Source organism: Centruroides vittatus, unplaced genomic scaffold, assembly GCF_030686945.1.
Source record: "Centruroides vittatus isolate TY-2023 unplaced genomic scaffold, ASM3068694v2 contig_89, whole genome shotgun sequence".
Taxonomy (NCBI): domain Eukaryota; kingdom Metazoa; phylum Arthropoda; class Arachnida; order Scorpiones; family Buthidae; genus Centruroides; species Centruroides vittatus.
Genome location: NW_027122580.1, coordinates 639,657 through 657,438, shown reverse-complemented (window position 1 = coordinate 657,438; position 17,782 = coordinate 639,657). Strand labels below are relative to the sequence as shown.

At 30.7% G+C, this 17,782-nt stretch overlaps 1 protein-coding gene across 1 annotated transcript in view; it reads left to right on the top strand.

Annotated features, from left to right (window-relative positions):
* The window catches only part of LOC136983807 (DNA excision repair protein ERCC-6-like), a 115,209-nt gene that overhangs the window by 60,631 nt on the left and 36,796 nt on the right, over positions 1-17,782 (top strand). The window contains exons 9-13 of the mRNA XM_067280664.1: positions 813-915; positions 1,338-1,456; positions 5,519-5,734; positions 12,827-12,941; positions 13,027-13,075. Of these exons, the coding sequence (XP_067136765.1) occupies positions 813-915; positions 1,338-1,456; positions 5,519-5,734; positions 12,827-12,941; positions 13,027-13,075 (602 nt within the window). The remainder of the gene's footprint in view (positions 1-812; positions 916-1,337; positions 1,457-5,518; positions 5,735-12,826; positions 12,942-13,026; positions 13,076-17,782) is intronic.

Sequence of the window (17,782 nt, the reverse complement as noted above, 5' to 3'; positions counted from 1 at the left end):
GAGCCACAACAATGCGTGGACAGGTCAGCTAGTAAACTATATAACAGACACTATACTTTTATTTTAATGTTAAAAATTAAACTAAAAGTTTTATTTACACGAGTCACAAATGTTTGATGTGTCCACCTTTGCTAATGTGACAGCTATCTAGTTAATAATTCACTTCCATCCATGTGTGTGTCAGCACTTCAGTCTCTTGCAAAGAATTTGCCACACTGTTGGTTACAAGATGTCAACTTCTAAACTTGCACATGAGGACTTGCAAGGAGGTATGTTCATAGACAGCATAACTCCTGCACGTCACATCCAGGACAATGAGTGTTACATAGTCAGCCTTTGTGCCAAAATTTCACATACCATTTCAACATAGTTTTGTACACAGGTGGCTTTTTATGAAATTCTACTTGAGGTCTTTGCTGTACAGTCAAAACAGATGTGGTTAATTAGTATTCCAACACACAAAATGACTTTTTGCACTATTTGATACTATTGCCTCCTAGTAATAAATCACAGCAACTATGTGCATGTACTATTACTGAAAAAAAGTTTGGAGAGTTTGCCTTTATTTTAATGTTAAAAATATCATGTCTGTTGTTTAGTTTGTAAATAATCAATTTTTTTTTTTTTTTTTTTTTTCTTTCAGATTTCTGAATCGTCCTGCATTAACTTATAAATAATTGAATGAATGAACTAAATTATTTGAAAATTTAATTAGAATCATTGATTAATAATGATTAAGTGTAATCAGTTTTATTTTAAAATATAAATAAATATATTAAGAATAAAAACAAATTTATTTTTAATTATTCCAGATTTTGTTTATCAAGAAAAAATGATTTCATTATTTGGCTATTTCTCTCAGAAAAACAACTCCAAATTTATAAAGATTTCTTGGAATTGGACAGAGTTAAAAATGTAAGAATTCAATTTTATATTTTAAAATATGTACAGTGTCTTCTCAAATGAATTTAAAATTAGTGTAATTATGTTAATTATTATCTGAGAAATAGTGGTATACACCAATCAATAGAGTAACATTTGAATGCAGATGGGAAATGACATTCCCATCTGCATTCAAATGTCCTATCATGTACTTCTTCTAGGAAGTGCCATAAATTAAAATGGTAACTGTGCCACTAAGGTGTTTTGTCTTCTTCAGTTCAAAACTTTAGAATCTCTCATTATTGTAAGTGCATTTTAAAATTTACAAACAATTTTAAAATGTACAGGTACTTATTATTTGAATGTGTCAAGTTTTCCTTTATATAAATTACTAAAATGATATCAACCAAGCATATAATGAATTTTGTGTTTATTAATGCATTTTATATATTTAGATTCTTATGACAAAAAGATCTCCACTAGTGGAATTAACAGTTTTGAAGAAAATGTGTGATCATCCAAGACTTTTGTCTAAAAAGGCTTGTTATCAGTTAGGTCTTGATGACGATATTGAGTAAGTTTATTTTCAAAATTAAATATTCTTATGGTGAAATAAGATTAGATTAAAAGTCAAATTAATTAACTACACTGGTGTGATTGTTGGTTAAATTTTAAAAATAATTTTTGTATATTCAAAGAAAACAAATGAATAATAATTTTTATACATTTAGTATCTAAATCAAATTTATTAAGGATGATAATTCAATTTTGTTCCAATTCATTAAAAAATTTTTAAATGAGTATAAAGGTTGCAGCATAAAATATCTGACTATTAGAACTAGTTGTTAGAAATTAATTTTTTTAATGAATATATTGTTGTATTTAACTTTATTAACAATATATTCAACTTCTGCTAAATATACATTATTGATATTTATTTTCATTTAATATGAAAATAAGAGAATTTTTTATTTTATCAATTTTTTTAAATTTATTTTAAAGAAGTGAATTCTTTAACTGTTTTCAATTATCATCAGTTCAAATTTCAATGAAATAAAATGTACAATAGAAAAATATATATATATATATATATATATATATATATGAATCTATTAACTTCCTGGTTTCTAAAATTACTCAAACACTAGAACAACTTTTAATGTTTAACAAACCATTTCCACCTTTACAGATACATCTACAAACTTACTTCAGTTCAGTGCTACTAAAATGCTGCTATTCATCCACTCATATACAGGATGTATCAGTACAGCAGTTACAAACTTTCAGGAGAGAGAGTACACCTAGACGATGGGAAATCACATAGCAATGCATGGTCAGAAACGCTTTCCTGGTGTGGTAATGACGACACAAAACATAAGAAAGAAAGGACACGAACAGGCTGAAAAAACATGTTTATTATTCTTAGAACAACAAAAATACTGGGATGTCTTTGGCTGGTGTATGTGATAATGTCACTATACTAGCCAAAGACCTAGCATTTTTGCTGTTCTAAGAATAATAAACATGTTTTCTCAGCTTGTTCGTGTCCTTCCTTTCTTATGTTTTGTGTCGTCACTACCACACCAGGAAAGCGTTTCTGATCATGCATTGCTGTGTGATTTCCCATCGTCTAGGTGTACTCTCTCTCCTGAAAGTTTGTAACTGCTGTACTGATACATTCTGTTTACATACAGGTTTGGGCTGGCCATCTTATAAATGCCAAAGGCTGGTTTAGCATGATGCTGGATTAAACAAAATATTCATAATTTTAGAAACCCATTAGAAATATCTTTTTATATAAAAAATTTTACATATAATGTTAACAGAACAAATTAATAACAATTGCAATTTTATATTGAAATTAACCTAATTACCTAGTATTGTTTTTCTTTGAGTGAACTGTTTTTATTAGGCCAGTTTTTAATACAATGTCAGGGCCAAATTTTGTTTTTAGTCTGGTCTTCTATAGTGCCTTAGAATGATTGCTGCAATAAGCTTAACATAATTTAAGAAATAAATATATTCAAACAAACCATATTAGATGTGGGATTTTCTCTAAACAAGTTAAATTATCTTCACAATAAGATGAGGAATAGCATTTTTCATACTTCACCATACTCCACCTAAAAGTTCAATCCAGTTCCTTATTCCTGTCACTTCTTTGGCAGTTCAGATAAAATCAGAACATGTGCCAAAAACTAGGTTTAAACATTCTCATAAGTTCTTTGCCATTTTTATATTTACTCCTTTGCAATGACAGAGAATCATTAACATCTTTATAAAAAATATGGGGATATATAAAATGTGTTTAAATTCTGAAATTAATACTACTACTAAAATCAGTGCTAATATTCATTCTTGAAAAAAAATATTTAAACTGAATAGAAGAGGGAACAGGATAATAACAGAATTAGCTGAAGTAATAGAGAGGTTGCGGCTGAAGTTCAAACGCTAAACTTGTACAGCAAGCAGAAGTACATGTTTGATATTTGAACTCCAAGTAAAATAGGTTGTGGTGCATGTTTACAGCAATATTCCATGAGTCAGTGCGTGATGTGAACATCATGCATTGACTCGTGGGATATTGTCGAAAAATGGCGGAAACGTTTAACAACAACGAATGTTACTAGCGAAGGTAAATAAACAAATTAAACTATTTTAAAGTATTTATAGGATGTTTAATAACACTAAGTAATTATTTTTAATGAACGTCGTGTCTCCTATTATACGATAGGACAAAAGGACTATCTTACACTTTTGGCTTATGTAAATCTGAAAGCAGCTCTGGAAATTTTTAGAAAATTTCCAAACCTATTATGCTGTTGATGGTAGGAGACGTCGTGGAAGAACAAACCTACTCCTACAGAATTATGATAAGCTATTATGAAGACAAATATATGTCAATTCTATAGGCACTTCACATCACTTGAAAAAAAATTGAATAATTAAATAATTTCTGGAAAAAAATTGTCTGTTTCTTTACAATGTTATTCATAAATGCTTAAATAATCATTATTTTAATAAAATCTGTCATAATTTTAACCCCAAATACACAAAAATGAAGAAGTTTAAGCCGATCTACTCACCATGCTAGACATAGCAAACACTATTATCAATCTCCTAGAATTGCCAGATGGTGGCACTCAAATGCCCGATGTTCATGTTTTGGGTTGAAAACGATGGCTGCAACTTCTCTAATAACAACAGAAGGCTTTTTCTCCTGACTAAGATCATGGACAACTAATCTCTTATTACAAGTAAACTTTAATTTTCATTAGAACATTATTAGAAATTAGAAAAAAACCTTGCATTATCAACTTTGGAAAACTAAATGATGTGGATTTTTTTTTCCTCCTCTCTCACCAGTTAATATTTTTTCCTTCATTTTTTATTTACTCTTTGTCATAACATACTATCAATATCCAATATTTATTTCAAATATGTTCTATTTATATGCAGTTTAAAATGTGTAATATTTCTCTATTTGAAGAAGCTTGATTAATCAAGAAAAATGTTTACTGATTTTTTTAATCTTTAATTATAGTGTTTATTAAACTGTTATTTTCTGTGGCATTGGCTTAAGTGTTTATTCACTTATGTGACTGTGCATTTATTTGCTATCATATGTCATAAAAATAATCTGCAGCTTAATCTTTTTTCTAGTTATAAATTAACCAGCATTTAATAACAACTAAGCTTTAGATTAATTTTTCCATTAAAAAAATTAATTAGGAACAATCTCAAGTAATTAAATTTTCTTACTGATGTTTCCAAAGATTTCATAACTTTTCGTTATCAATTACAGTAGTGAACCGAAAATCGGAATCAATATGGGACTGGGGTAGTTCAGATTAGGGATTTGTTCCGATTACGGATTATGTACGAAAAAATATATTAACCTTTCCGATGTTCAAATTTTTCTCCTTTGCGTGTGTTTGCTTCGTGTTGAATTTTCGTCGATTTTAAGCCTAACGAAAATTTTTATAATAATAATCGAGGCTATCGTATCGTTAAAAATTATTTCTGCATTTTGTACAAACAAAATAAAATATATTGAAGAATATAAAAAGCATGAAAATTATACTTTAGAAGTAAATTTAGTATCAAAAACGTTCGATTCAGCACGACACAGTTCGACTGAAAATCGTGCCGATTACCGGGGTTCTGATTTACAAGTCTCTACTGTATTAATTTTTATCATATAGATTTTAATATCATGTAGAATAAGTATTAATCATTTCTTAAGTTTGAAACAACGTAGATTTTCAATGCAAACTCAATTAAATTTACTTGAATTTGTATGTTTTGAATTTAGAAATACATTTAAATTGTTTTTTTAATGAATTTAATATGATAAAACTATGAAAATTCAACACAATCTATAGTTTTAATTAAATACTTTTATGGTCTGCATGTAAAAAAACAAATTTTATAAAAGTCTTAATAAAATAATTTGTGTTATATTTATTTTCATCAATCTTACAATGTTGTATATTATAGTCAGAATTATATATGTAGATAATCAAAAGATACTTTGATTATCTACATATATAATTCTGACTATAATATACAACATTGTAAGATTGATGAAAATATATATATATATTTATTTATTTATTTATTTATTTATTTGCAGTATGCAAGACATTGATGACGATGAAGAATACAACAATGAACAAGCATCGACATTTTCGATTGAAAATGTATCAGATGAAATTTTGCTTGAAGAATCTGGAAAATTAGAATTTCTTTTAGCTCTTTTACAGAACTTAAAAGAAACAAACCATCGTACATTAATTTTCTCACAATCACGTAAAATGTTAGATATAATACATCGTATTTTACTTAATAGGTAAGCTGTGTTAAATTTAAAAAATTTTTTTTCAAATTTTACATTAATATTTATATTATTAAATATATTGGAATAAACTTTATGCTTTAAAAATCCCTATATTTTAAATTATATTGTATTTACATATATCGTGTTTTATTATCTGTAATAATTTAAATAGGTACTTGGTGACAAAAAATTTTTTATGAATTAATACTGGAGTAGAATTTATCTGTCTCTAATATTTAGATAGTTTTTAATTTTAAAAATCATACACTTATAAAGGAAAGAAAGAGAAAAACTCATATGAGTTAAAGAAGCCAGGATATTTATTCAGATTAAGCACTTTTTGTGATTTTTAATTTTGTCTTTAGATCAACAAAATTCAATATTCTGATGATTCAGTTCTGTTTAAATTATCAGAATATCAAATGTTGATCTGAAGATGGGATAAAAAACCTCATAAAATGCTTTACCTAAATAAATATACTGACTTTTTTAATCAATTCAAGTTTCTTTTCTTTATTTATTCATGCAGTTATCTTTTCCAGTTTTGAGGGCCAAACATTATTTTGTTAGAACTGGTTTCATTTTTACACTGACACAGATTTTCTAAATAATGTATTGTTTGCCATTTGTTATTTTTTCTGACCATTGCAGATTAGACTACAAAGATATAAATTGTAAGATTGTCACTTATTATACAGTGTTATGCCCAAGAGGATTTGAGGATTGTGAGAGGTCCATGCACCTCTCTTCCAGATAGTAGTATGAATGGGGAAAATCCCAGTCATGCAATTGGCACTTCTCTATAAGTGAAGAGTAAGAAGGGGATTTGTCTGTTCCAGTTTTGAGGGTCTTCTTGGATAACATGATGGAGCATCTGTTTTAAAACTTTGTTCTATCATTTGACCAGTTAATTACTTGTGGCGTATCCCGGACAGCTAAATCTGGGGATAACGTTTAAGCGCTTCAAAAATTCTCGTGTCAAGCTGGAAGTGAAATTGGTGCCTCAATCACTTGCGATGATATTTGGGATTCCAGTTCTAGAAAATTTCTGTAGTAAGGTTTCACAAGCTGATCTAGCACTAAGAGAACACACAGGTATTTCCTCTGGCCAACGAGAGTATTGATCTATAAGACAAAGTACATATTTATGTCCCCTCTCAGAAGGTGGTTTTGTAGGTCTGATCACATTAATGTTAACAACTTTGAATGGGAGTTCTGGTCTTTCTCAGGGCTCCTCAATTGGCAGCTCTTGCAAAATTCGGCTGTCTCATGACATAGATGGCCAATAAAAGCTATATTGGATCTATTCTTTTGTCTTCCTTATTCCCATGTGTCGCTCTGAAAACTGATTCAGTGCACCAACTCCAAAACTTTTTTCTGTCTACTCTCAGGTAGAACCAACTGAAAGGACTGTTATCTCCCACACTTAGACAGATTAATACTGTACAAAGATAATAGAACAAAATTTCCTTTATTTTGAGCTAGTTCCTTTCGCACAGTCTCCAGAGTATAACATTCTGCCTGCTCTTCTCTCAGTTTTTTTACATTTGAGTTTCTGAGCATTGCACTCTCCTGATTGCTTTTATCCTCTACCTCTGTAGTAGCGCTCCAATAGAGATTCCTGTCACCTCCCCTTTTCTTGAGGAGTACATTCTCCTTATCTCATCATCACTTTCTGTAATGTATGCTCCTTCGATCTTGTGATTCTTTCCTCTGGATGCCTCTTTCTCTTTTGACATTTGGGTTTTGGCTACATCTGCATCTCCATAGCTGATAATTTCAGTTCCCCTACAAACCAAGCTTCTTCCAATATTTTGTAAATACCCGGCAGTATGAGACAAGGGTCCTTCAGCTTCTCGGTTAGTGCCACTATAACTTCTATGGGGATAATAAAGTTTGGTTGCAGTGGTCTTTAATAGCCGTAAGGACCTTTACTATCCATGCCTTAGTTTTTTCTCCGAATGCTGAACTCAAAAGTATCATCCCCCAGTCTCCACCGTTCGAGTCAACAATGTCTTCAGAGTGCAAGACCAGGATTTGAGTGCTTGAATCTATGATAGCTTCAGTACCTTGCCCATCTATGTTTATTGTAATGTATTGTAGGGGTTGAATGCTAGCAACTGACTTTGAACGACTATTCAATTTTCAGCAAATCGTCCTGACCTTACGTTTGCCACTATTTCACTGTTGTTTCATCTCCAATCTGTCAAGGGTTGTTGAGTGCAATTATTTTTTATGGGTGGATTCCTTATTTTCTGCAGAAAGAATTTAGAAATATGTTGAGTTGATCTACAGATGAAGCACTCCCTTTGTTTCATTTCCTGGCAATAGTTAGATCCATTTTTCTATCACTTGTTTCTCAGTGGCGGAGAACATACTTCTGACTACCCTGCAGTTCTGAAAGGCACTGCAATCTTTGCATATCATTGTGCATTTTGGTTAGTGATTTTCCTTTACTTTCGAAATATAAATTGCACTCTCTCACCACGTAGGATTAAACCAGCTCTCCCTTGACGAATGCTTATATGAGCTGCCGTGCTGGCATCCAACATCTGGAACAATCTATCCGACACGTTTTAAAGTTTCAAGGTCTCTTGAAACTTTAAAACAACTTCACTTTTCTCAACTCACAATAGTATTACCAAGTCAACACTAGTCTCGACATAAATTGCACGAGTCTCGTTAGGCCTACACATAACTCTTTGGAAATTTTCTAGGCAGCATTGGGCTGATGGTTCATATTCCTGTAATACTAATTTTCTTAACGCTTACATAAACCCTTAACTTGTCTCCAGTTATATAAATTAAAATATTTGCAGCCTTCTCCCCAGAATATTAATCAGTATCAGCATCTCCTCTGGCACATTCTTTCATTGGAACGCTCAATCTATAGATAAGAAAAATAGGTTCCAATTTTTGGATCTAGTTAGGACTGGTAGTGTTAACATTTTCATGCTTTTAATTTCTCAATACTCATATCAGGCCCATTACCAGGGTGGTTATCTGCAAGGTTAAGATTATCTTTATTCATCCTTCTTTGATTATTACCACTAAGCTGTGCTAGCTCCAACTCATGCTGGCATTCTCTTTCTTTCTCTCTCAGCTTGTAGTCTTTCCTGTTCTTCCTTCTGTTTCTTTTCAGCAACGATTGAGATCAGATTTTCCAATACAAAATCTGGATCATTAATAAATTAGTCACTTTTTATAAGAAGTTCCCTTAACTCTGATACTTTTGGATCATTGTCTACTGTGCCACGAAGCTCTTCCACCACTATCTATAGATCTTCCTTTTTAACTCCTTTTATGCTTAGCATTTCCACCGTGAATTTTGTTTCCAACAAAGTAAAAAGTTTTCCTACCTCTTCTCCAATGTAAAATCTGTATATTCCCCAAATATTTGTGCTGTGCCCAATTATCCACTCAACCTAGTTATCAATTATCTCTTATTCTGGATCATAATCACTCTTTTCATAGATTGAATCTTGTCGATCTGGCTTCACTATCCTGTCAGCTGTGCCAATGTAGAGAATCTAGCCTGCATTCACGGATTTCCTCCTGCCAGTTCGTCATACCGAATTGAAATAGTCAAATATCTTAACGAAAAACACACTTTAATCACACTTGATTGTATATGGTAGAAACTCAATCCTATGCAATAATGAGACTCTTCTTATCCTTTCTTGTTCACTTTCGGATTTCATTACTTCACCTCTCTTCACTACTGTCCTCTCACCTCTACACTCACTCTCCTTCTTCCATACTCATCCCTCTCTCATTTCCCCCCTTTTTTCTCCTCCTCTTATGGCTCTTTGTCTACCCTTGTAGCTACCTACTCTCTTTTTACAACCCTTTGTCTACCCTTATTTATTACGTTTACGATTGCTTGTAAAGGGATTGGATATGGTCCAATAAGACCACCATTGGGGGGAAGAGTAGGTCCCATATCACTACGGTGTATCTCTCACCTGTCAAAGTTGACTGCAGTCGCATCACTGGTCCCTGTTACACCAACAGAATGCACTCCAAACCAGGACAGAGCTGCCATCTGCTTGCACAACATCTTGCTGACACAATGGATTCATGGCTTAATGTAGTCTTATATTGCCACACATGAACACAACCATCAGCTTGAAAGAACTGAAAATGAGATTTGTCTGACCACACAATCCAGTGCTTGTCTTCCTTTCATTGTCCAGTTTCAATGTTCTTTGGATCAGGTGAGACACATTGGCTGATGGGTGTTAGTTGTGGTATCCAAATGGGGTCAACAACTACCAAACCTGAAGGAATGCAGTGTAAGGGCTGTTTCACACTATGTCCGACTTGACCGGCCGTTCCGATCCAACCAATCCTATAATCAGACTGACTAGTAGTAAAAGCATTCACATTGAGTATGATTATATGTTGGTTGCCAACTCGTAAGGACCAATCGGAACGGGTGTTAGAAATCATTTTAAGTTTTTCTAATACTTTAAAAATTTTTGTAATGTACCTGATTAAACTTTGTGGATATGATCTTACTTCATTTATAAATTCTTATGACAAGTCTAAATAATGCCATCTTTTCTCATTATGTCAATAATGTTTTTTAATATATATATTAAAATCATGTGTGTTCCCATATAAAATTTAAGCAGTTATGAATGAAATAAGATACAAGGAAAAATTTAAATAAATCAGAAATATATATATAAAGTTATGTTTGATTGATTCGATAGTTTTCATATATCCAAAGTTTGATTGGTTGTAGTTTCGAAGCTTTCATTGGCTGTAGCTCACCGACTGCTCCGACCCGTCTACAAACATTTAACTTTTTAAATCTGTCCAACTGCTGTTGCCATGGCAACGTGACTTGGAGTTGGACCAGTCGGTCATAGTGTGAAGCAGCTCTAAGTTGTACAGTACATTGCATTGACTGGTGGATTCAGCAGCACTCGTGTTGAAGTCTGATGTGATTTGGTGCAGAGTTGCCCTTTGTTGCATGATTACTAACCTGGTTAACTGCAAGAAGTCACATAATTAAATTTCAGACAAACTTCAGCAGCACATGTACAGTGTGGGTGCTTATGCAAGAAATTTAATTATTTCTGGTAAGCCCTTGAAATTATTGCGTGAAAAAATCCAAGAACATTGGCCACCTTGCTGATAGAGCTACCCATTCTTCTTGTTCCAACAATCTATCTATGATCAAATGCTGATAAATACTTTACACAGTCCATTGCTACTCTAATCAAACTCACTCATAACCAATAAGTATTGTACAGTACCTATGGAATCACATGCAAATGTTCCCATGAGTAGAAGGTAACAACATTGCGTGTGCTTCTCTAATTTTTTAGCACATCAGTTTGTCTTTGTGGTGATGTTATTATAAATGTTACAAGTCGTCATTTATTTATATTGTAAATTTATAATTCGAGTTTCTTAAAAATCAATTATATATAAAATATAAAATTGTGGCTGTATGTCTGGAGTTGTTTACCCAGTTGAGTCCTATACACTTGAAGTTACACATATTGGTAGCTTTTGGGCTAAACTTTGTAGAAAATTTTTGATATCTTGAGAAAGTCTGTAAAATTATTTTTGTATTACAGCATATTAAGTATATCAACACTATATAGAGATGGTACAGCTAAGGCCAATGCATCTACCATTCCTAAACCACGGGAACAGTTCATAGAATATAATGCTGTCTATTATTGATTTATAATAATCACTCAAAAAATGGCTTCTGAAGTGTTTTACATTTTTGGACTCAGAACCTTGAAACATGAAATGCAAAAAATTAGAAGGATTTTTCTGTATATATGGATATTGCATATTGGTGTGTGTGTTTGGGTAGGTGGCTCAATTTTGTTCACCCAATTTGAAGCTTAATAACTTACATTTTTGTTTTTGTCAAAAATTTCTGAAATTTTGCAGGGAAGTTTGTGTTTTAGGAAACTGATGCTATTAAATTTTGATGGTTAAAGGTCAAAAGGGTGGAAAGATAAAGGGGATTTGTGTTGTGTTTTGAATAGGGTTGAACTTAATGAAGATTTTACTCATTAACATTTACAATTTTTTATAAAACTCATCCTTACCCTGAAAATTGTTTTATAATAATTAAAAATATAAAAAGTTTTTAAATAAAACATCATAATAGATGTCCTCCCCACACAGTTTTAAATGTTACCAGGAAAGTTACACAACTCATTGCTGAATTTTTTTATGGCATGTGAGTTTGGCCTGTGTGAGAAGCATAGATTTGTGAGTGACCAATAGTGGCAATTATGTTTGTGGACTTGACCATTTAAATAGAAAGTTGCTTTTCGGAGAAGGTAAGTGAAGAAGTAATCCAGAATCATTCTGTAACAGATTTACAAAACTCTCAGAACATTCAGCCCTATGGTTAAGATCATTTATACCCTAGTTCTTGCACTGTATCTAATTTGTAAGGATGAAACTTCTGCCTGTTTAATATTCAAGAGACATGTGATTGAGAAATTCTAATAGCAGTTCCTGTTTCATAGTGACTGCTGGGGTTTTAATGCTTAAGCAAGCACAGTATCCTTCAATATATTAGTAGTAGCTTCTTGAGGACGTCCCAACTTCTTTGTGTCTTGTATTATTCCTGTTTTAACAAATGTTTGATAGACCAACAAAATGAGTGGTTTGGCTTATCAGAATATCAGCCGTTAAAGCTGTCTGAGGTCTGTCTGTTACTGTTACCTTGTCCATAAATTAGAACAAGCTGTAATCTTTCCTGAATCTGTATTTTTTTAAATATGTAAATTGAATTGTGCATATCTTCTTTGTCACCCATCTAAAAGCCTACGATGAAAGGTTGGAAAAGATTCAAGCTTTCTGTAAAATATGTTTAACTCAGTCTCTATATTGAGTAGTTTTATTAATCATTAACAAAAACATTCAATATAATAAATAATTTTGCTACCAACAACAATAAATTTGAATTTGAAAAATGATAAATTACTATTTTTCTCCCACCACTATGAAAAATAGAACAATGAAAAAGTTCTTTTTAAATTTGCAAATAAGAATAACCCAAAGAATTTAATTAAAATGTTGTTGCAATCTATACAAAATATATTTATAATTTTAAAGGAATTGGAAAATAATGAGGATCGATGGCACCATTACTAAAATTGAAGAAAGGCAGAGACGTATTCAATGTTTTCAAAAGGATCCAACTATACCAGTGTTTCTTCTAACAACACAAGTATCTTTATACTTATTTCACAGTTTAAAAATCTTTTTTCTGTTCAATTTTTCAAAGTTATATATTGATGATTATAATATAACAGGTTGGAGGCGTAGGTTTAACTTTGACGGGAGCAGATCGTGTAATTATTTGTAAGTATAAGTTATTTTAGAATATAATTTGATCATCATCATCATAATAGAAAGAAATTTAATAAAATTTAAAATAATTATTAAATTATGTTGTATTTTGATGTAGAATAAAATATGAATTTTGATTATTAGTTTGTAATTACCGTATATTTTCGCAGATAAGATGATAGTTGAATCATAAAAAAAGACCCCCAAAATCCGGGGTCGTTTTATAGGACAGATACAAAAAAATTAGATTGAAATTTATATAAATTAAAACCGTTATTAAAAAAACGGACAAACCGTAATTATTTACTAGTAGAGAGTAGGGCATGTCCACAAAATAGAATAACCCATACGATGTTTTTGTGAATAGTCGAGGTCATTACCCGAATGCCAGAATCGGTGCAAATGTTTGCAACAATACAAGGCAGAAAATAAAATTTGTTCATTCGAAAAATTACGAATAGGACATAATTCCCTATATGGTTTACAGTATTATTATCCAGATGATGATCGCCAATCTAAACTAAATTCGTAGGCCATGATAGTTCGGGGGTTGTCTTATAGGACAGATATATGCTAAAACTATAAAACTTTGCCGAAAATTTATTCCTCGTCTTATCCGTGAAAAAATACGGTATGTGTTGAGTTAGAAAAATAGCAATATAAAAATTATAATTTACTTCAAAGAAAATCTTAATAGTTCTGATTACTGCACTGTATTTAACCCTTTCCCTGCCGTCTGCCACGCCCACTTATTTTGTAAAACGGCCAAGGTCAAAATAGGTAAATCAGGCAATATTATTTTAAAAATTCATCAAAAATTAAATTATTATTTGATTCATATGAAAAAAATCACATATATTTATCAATATAGTTAGTTTTAAATACGACATTTTTCAATAAAGTTTGTTTGAAAAATTTATGAGAAAAAAAAAATAATATATGATAATTGACATTCAAACTTGAAAATTTGTTACTTTTTGTCAAAATTAACATTGTCTGGTTACTTTATTCTTATTGTCACTTAGCCAGAATGACGTAGAATATTGTTCTGTACAGTTTGATATTACATTTATGCACGTACGTTTATTCGTTGTGAAATTATCGCACATTATATCAAACATTTGTTTGAAATCTGAACTTTATTCTGCTTTCATCTAACATAATTAACTAATATACTTTATTCATTTCATATCAAACAAGACTATATATTTTTGTAATAAACATACGATTACCAATAGCAATAGATGTAACATTTGCTAATATTTTAGATTTAAAAAAAAATTAAAAATTAAAAATTAAAAAATATATATAAAATATCAGAACTGAAGGTCATAACTTAAATATTTACGATATATTAACATATTATAGCTGAATAAACTTATTATAGCATAAATCAACTTATTATAGCAATATTATTGCATAAATATGCTAAAAATAAAATAAAAAATTATCAGAAAATGAAAAATTAAGAAAAAATAACCGATAATTAAAATTTTTTAAGTCGACAAAACACCACCTGGACAAAAATATGTAGAATGAACGATAAACAAGACGATGCCGTCAAGTGCTGACATCTGTTGTCGATAAATTTTATAAAAATCGATTGTTAACAGGGTAACGATCAATCGGTACCCTGGCCGTTTTGCTAAACGAATAGGGTAACGAATCTTAATAGTTCTGATTACTGCACTGTATTTAATTTATTTAAATCAACATCTATGAACTTGATATACAAACATAACATGCCAACAACTACCCAATTATATCAAGCTATTAGCTTGATATAATTGGGTAGTTGTTGGCATATTACATTTAACTTATTTATTGTTGTACATGTACATAATATGGATGCTGTATAATATTGATGTGTATAAAATCACTTTAATCCATAATAGTTGATTTTTCCCACAGCAACTCCAGTTGGATGACTCAGGACTATTATAACAATTTTAACACAGATTGTACATATGCATTTTGGGCTGTTGAGACTTCACAGCCTCCAGTGCTGTTAAAGGACAATGGCATGAATAAAAAACTCAACATTGTTTATTTTTCATAAAGATTTTTACAATATTACATGTTTTAGAGAGAGTATAATTTAAAACTCTATTACACATTTTATTCCATAAATACACATAAAAACTCAGTAAAACATTAAATCTTACTTTATAATTACATCCAGTTTTACAATCTGTTACAAAAGTATAGGAACACCATAAATTGTGTTTTTTCAAAATTTATTTTGAAATTATTACTAGAAATATTATTAATTATTTTTTATCATTATTTTAATTATTTTATCAGGGTTTTTACATTTCATAAAGCATCATAAATGTCTTTTTCACAAATATTCATTTTTTGATAGGTTACAAAAGTATAGGTACACCACTTAAATTAATTTTTAAGAGACTTTTATCATAATAATAATTAAAATTATCACCACTAGAGTGAGATGTCATCATTTTTAACTGTCATAGTGGCTTTTTTGAATATTTTATTGAATGTTATATAAACATTTTCAACACCGTCTCGTGTAACTGTACTTCGGGAACAAGAAATACGTAAAATTTATTATTTGAGTGGTTTAGGCAAGTCTCTGAGGAAATTGCTGCAGCTGTAAATAGATCTACGAATGCTATTCGAAAAGTTTTGCAAGAAGGTGAAAATTGTGGGCAAAGAAGGAAGTTAGGATGGCCGAAATGTTTAACATTCAGGAATGAGAGATGAGTTTTGAAGCTTATAACTAAAAAAACATGTCAACAAGGGAAGCTGCTGCTGAATTACCAGTGGATGTGTCTCGTGCGACTGTTTGGAGAACTTTAAAAAAACAATGACAACGTAAAATATTTCAAAATTAGTTGAAACCACCTTTAACTGCCAAACACAAATCAATGCATTTAAAATGGGCTAAAGACAAGATGGGATGGACTGAAAAATGGCAAGAAATAATGTTTAGTGATGAGAAGAAGTTTAATTTAGATGGTCCTGATGAATTTTCATATTATTGGCATGATTTAAAAAGAGAAAGCAGAGTTAAAATAAGCCAGCAACAAGAGGTGGATCTGTAATGATTTGCTGTGGTTTTGGATGGGAGGTAAAACTGATATAGTATTTGTTGACAAAAATATGAACTCAGAAAAGTATCAAGAATTATTGTATAATAATATGATTACATTTGGTGCATTAATTGGAGGTCAAATGGAGGTTTTAACAAGATAATGCTTTCATTCATGCCTCAATGTCAACAAAAAATTGGTTTAAAAAGGAAAATATTGATGTAATTGACTGGCCTTCATGTAGTCCAGATTTAAATCCCATTGAAAATTTATGGGGGATGTTAGCAGCCATTGTTTATAAAAAGGGAAACTATATGAATCTATAAATCGATTGAAAATTGCAATAATGGATGCATGGGATGAAATTAAGGATGAACAATTAAAAAAATTAATGAACTTCATGCCTAACAGAATTTAAGTAATTGTAGCCATAGGGGGGTGAAACCAAACACTAAGTGTTTAAAATATATTTAAAAATTTTTTTTAATGTAATTTTACAAAGTGTACCTATACTTTTGTAATACATCAAAAAATGAATATTTGTGAAAAATAAATTTATGATGCTTTACGAAATGTAAAGAACCTGATAAAATAATTAAAATAATAATAAAAAATAATTAATATTTCCAGTAATAATTTCAAAATAAATTTTGGAAAAAAAAATTTATGATGTTCCTATATTTTGTTGATGTTCCTGTATTTTGTAACAGACTGTATGTATCTAGTGTTTTTTAACTTGTAAAAATGATTGTGACTACAAGTCTGTTTTTTTTTTTTTTTTTTGGTATGGTAGTCATGTATAAGTGTGACATATTACAATACAATTTTTAAAAAATATAATCATAAAAAAGGTACAGTTGCACTTATACAAATAGATGGCACAATATAAATGTTGTATGTTCACAAACATAACACTCACTAATGTTTACATCAGTATAAAAACCACGTGAGATATTACAGTATAGTTCAACACAGACTGAACTTCTCATTATATTGTATGTGGTGGAATGCCCTCTATTAATTGATACCATTGATGATTGATGGTTATGCCATCCGAGATGCTGATTAATTTATCCTTATGTTGTTTTAATATTTCTATATGTTCTTTAATTCCTTTTATAAGTGTCTTTTTCATTATTTAGTACTTTTATTTTGTTTCTGTTGATTTGACAATTGTTACTCATTGAATGTTTGAACCATGGAGAATTACAGTACCTGAGGCGTATTGCCACCTTATGCTCTTTGATTCTTTTTTCCAACATTCGTCCAGTTTCTCCTATATAAATTTTAGGGTTTTTACAACTGCATTCAATTTTATAAACAGTTCCTACTTTCTTGAGATCATCTTTTTGTTTTTTTATTATGTTGGTTATTGATTCTTTTATATATAAATTAGGATATTTTGTTTTACACTAGTATTTAATTTTATTAAGAATTGTCCCATATTTTATATAAAGAATCAACCAGAGCATTCTATATAAAGGATATTTTTGTTAGTTCGAAATTCCATTAGTTCGTAACTGGGTTTTCTTCACGTCTGTAACGCCTAAATAGAGGGAAGTTTCCCTTAAAAGACCTCTCCGGAAGACATCCCCCCTAGGCAGATCGCTTAAGTATTGCATTGACATAACTTAACAAACAAACATAACTGTACTGTTTGTCC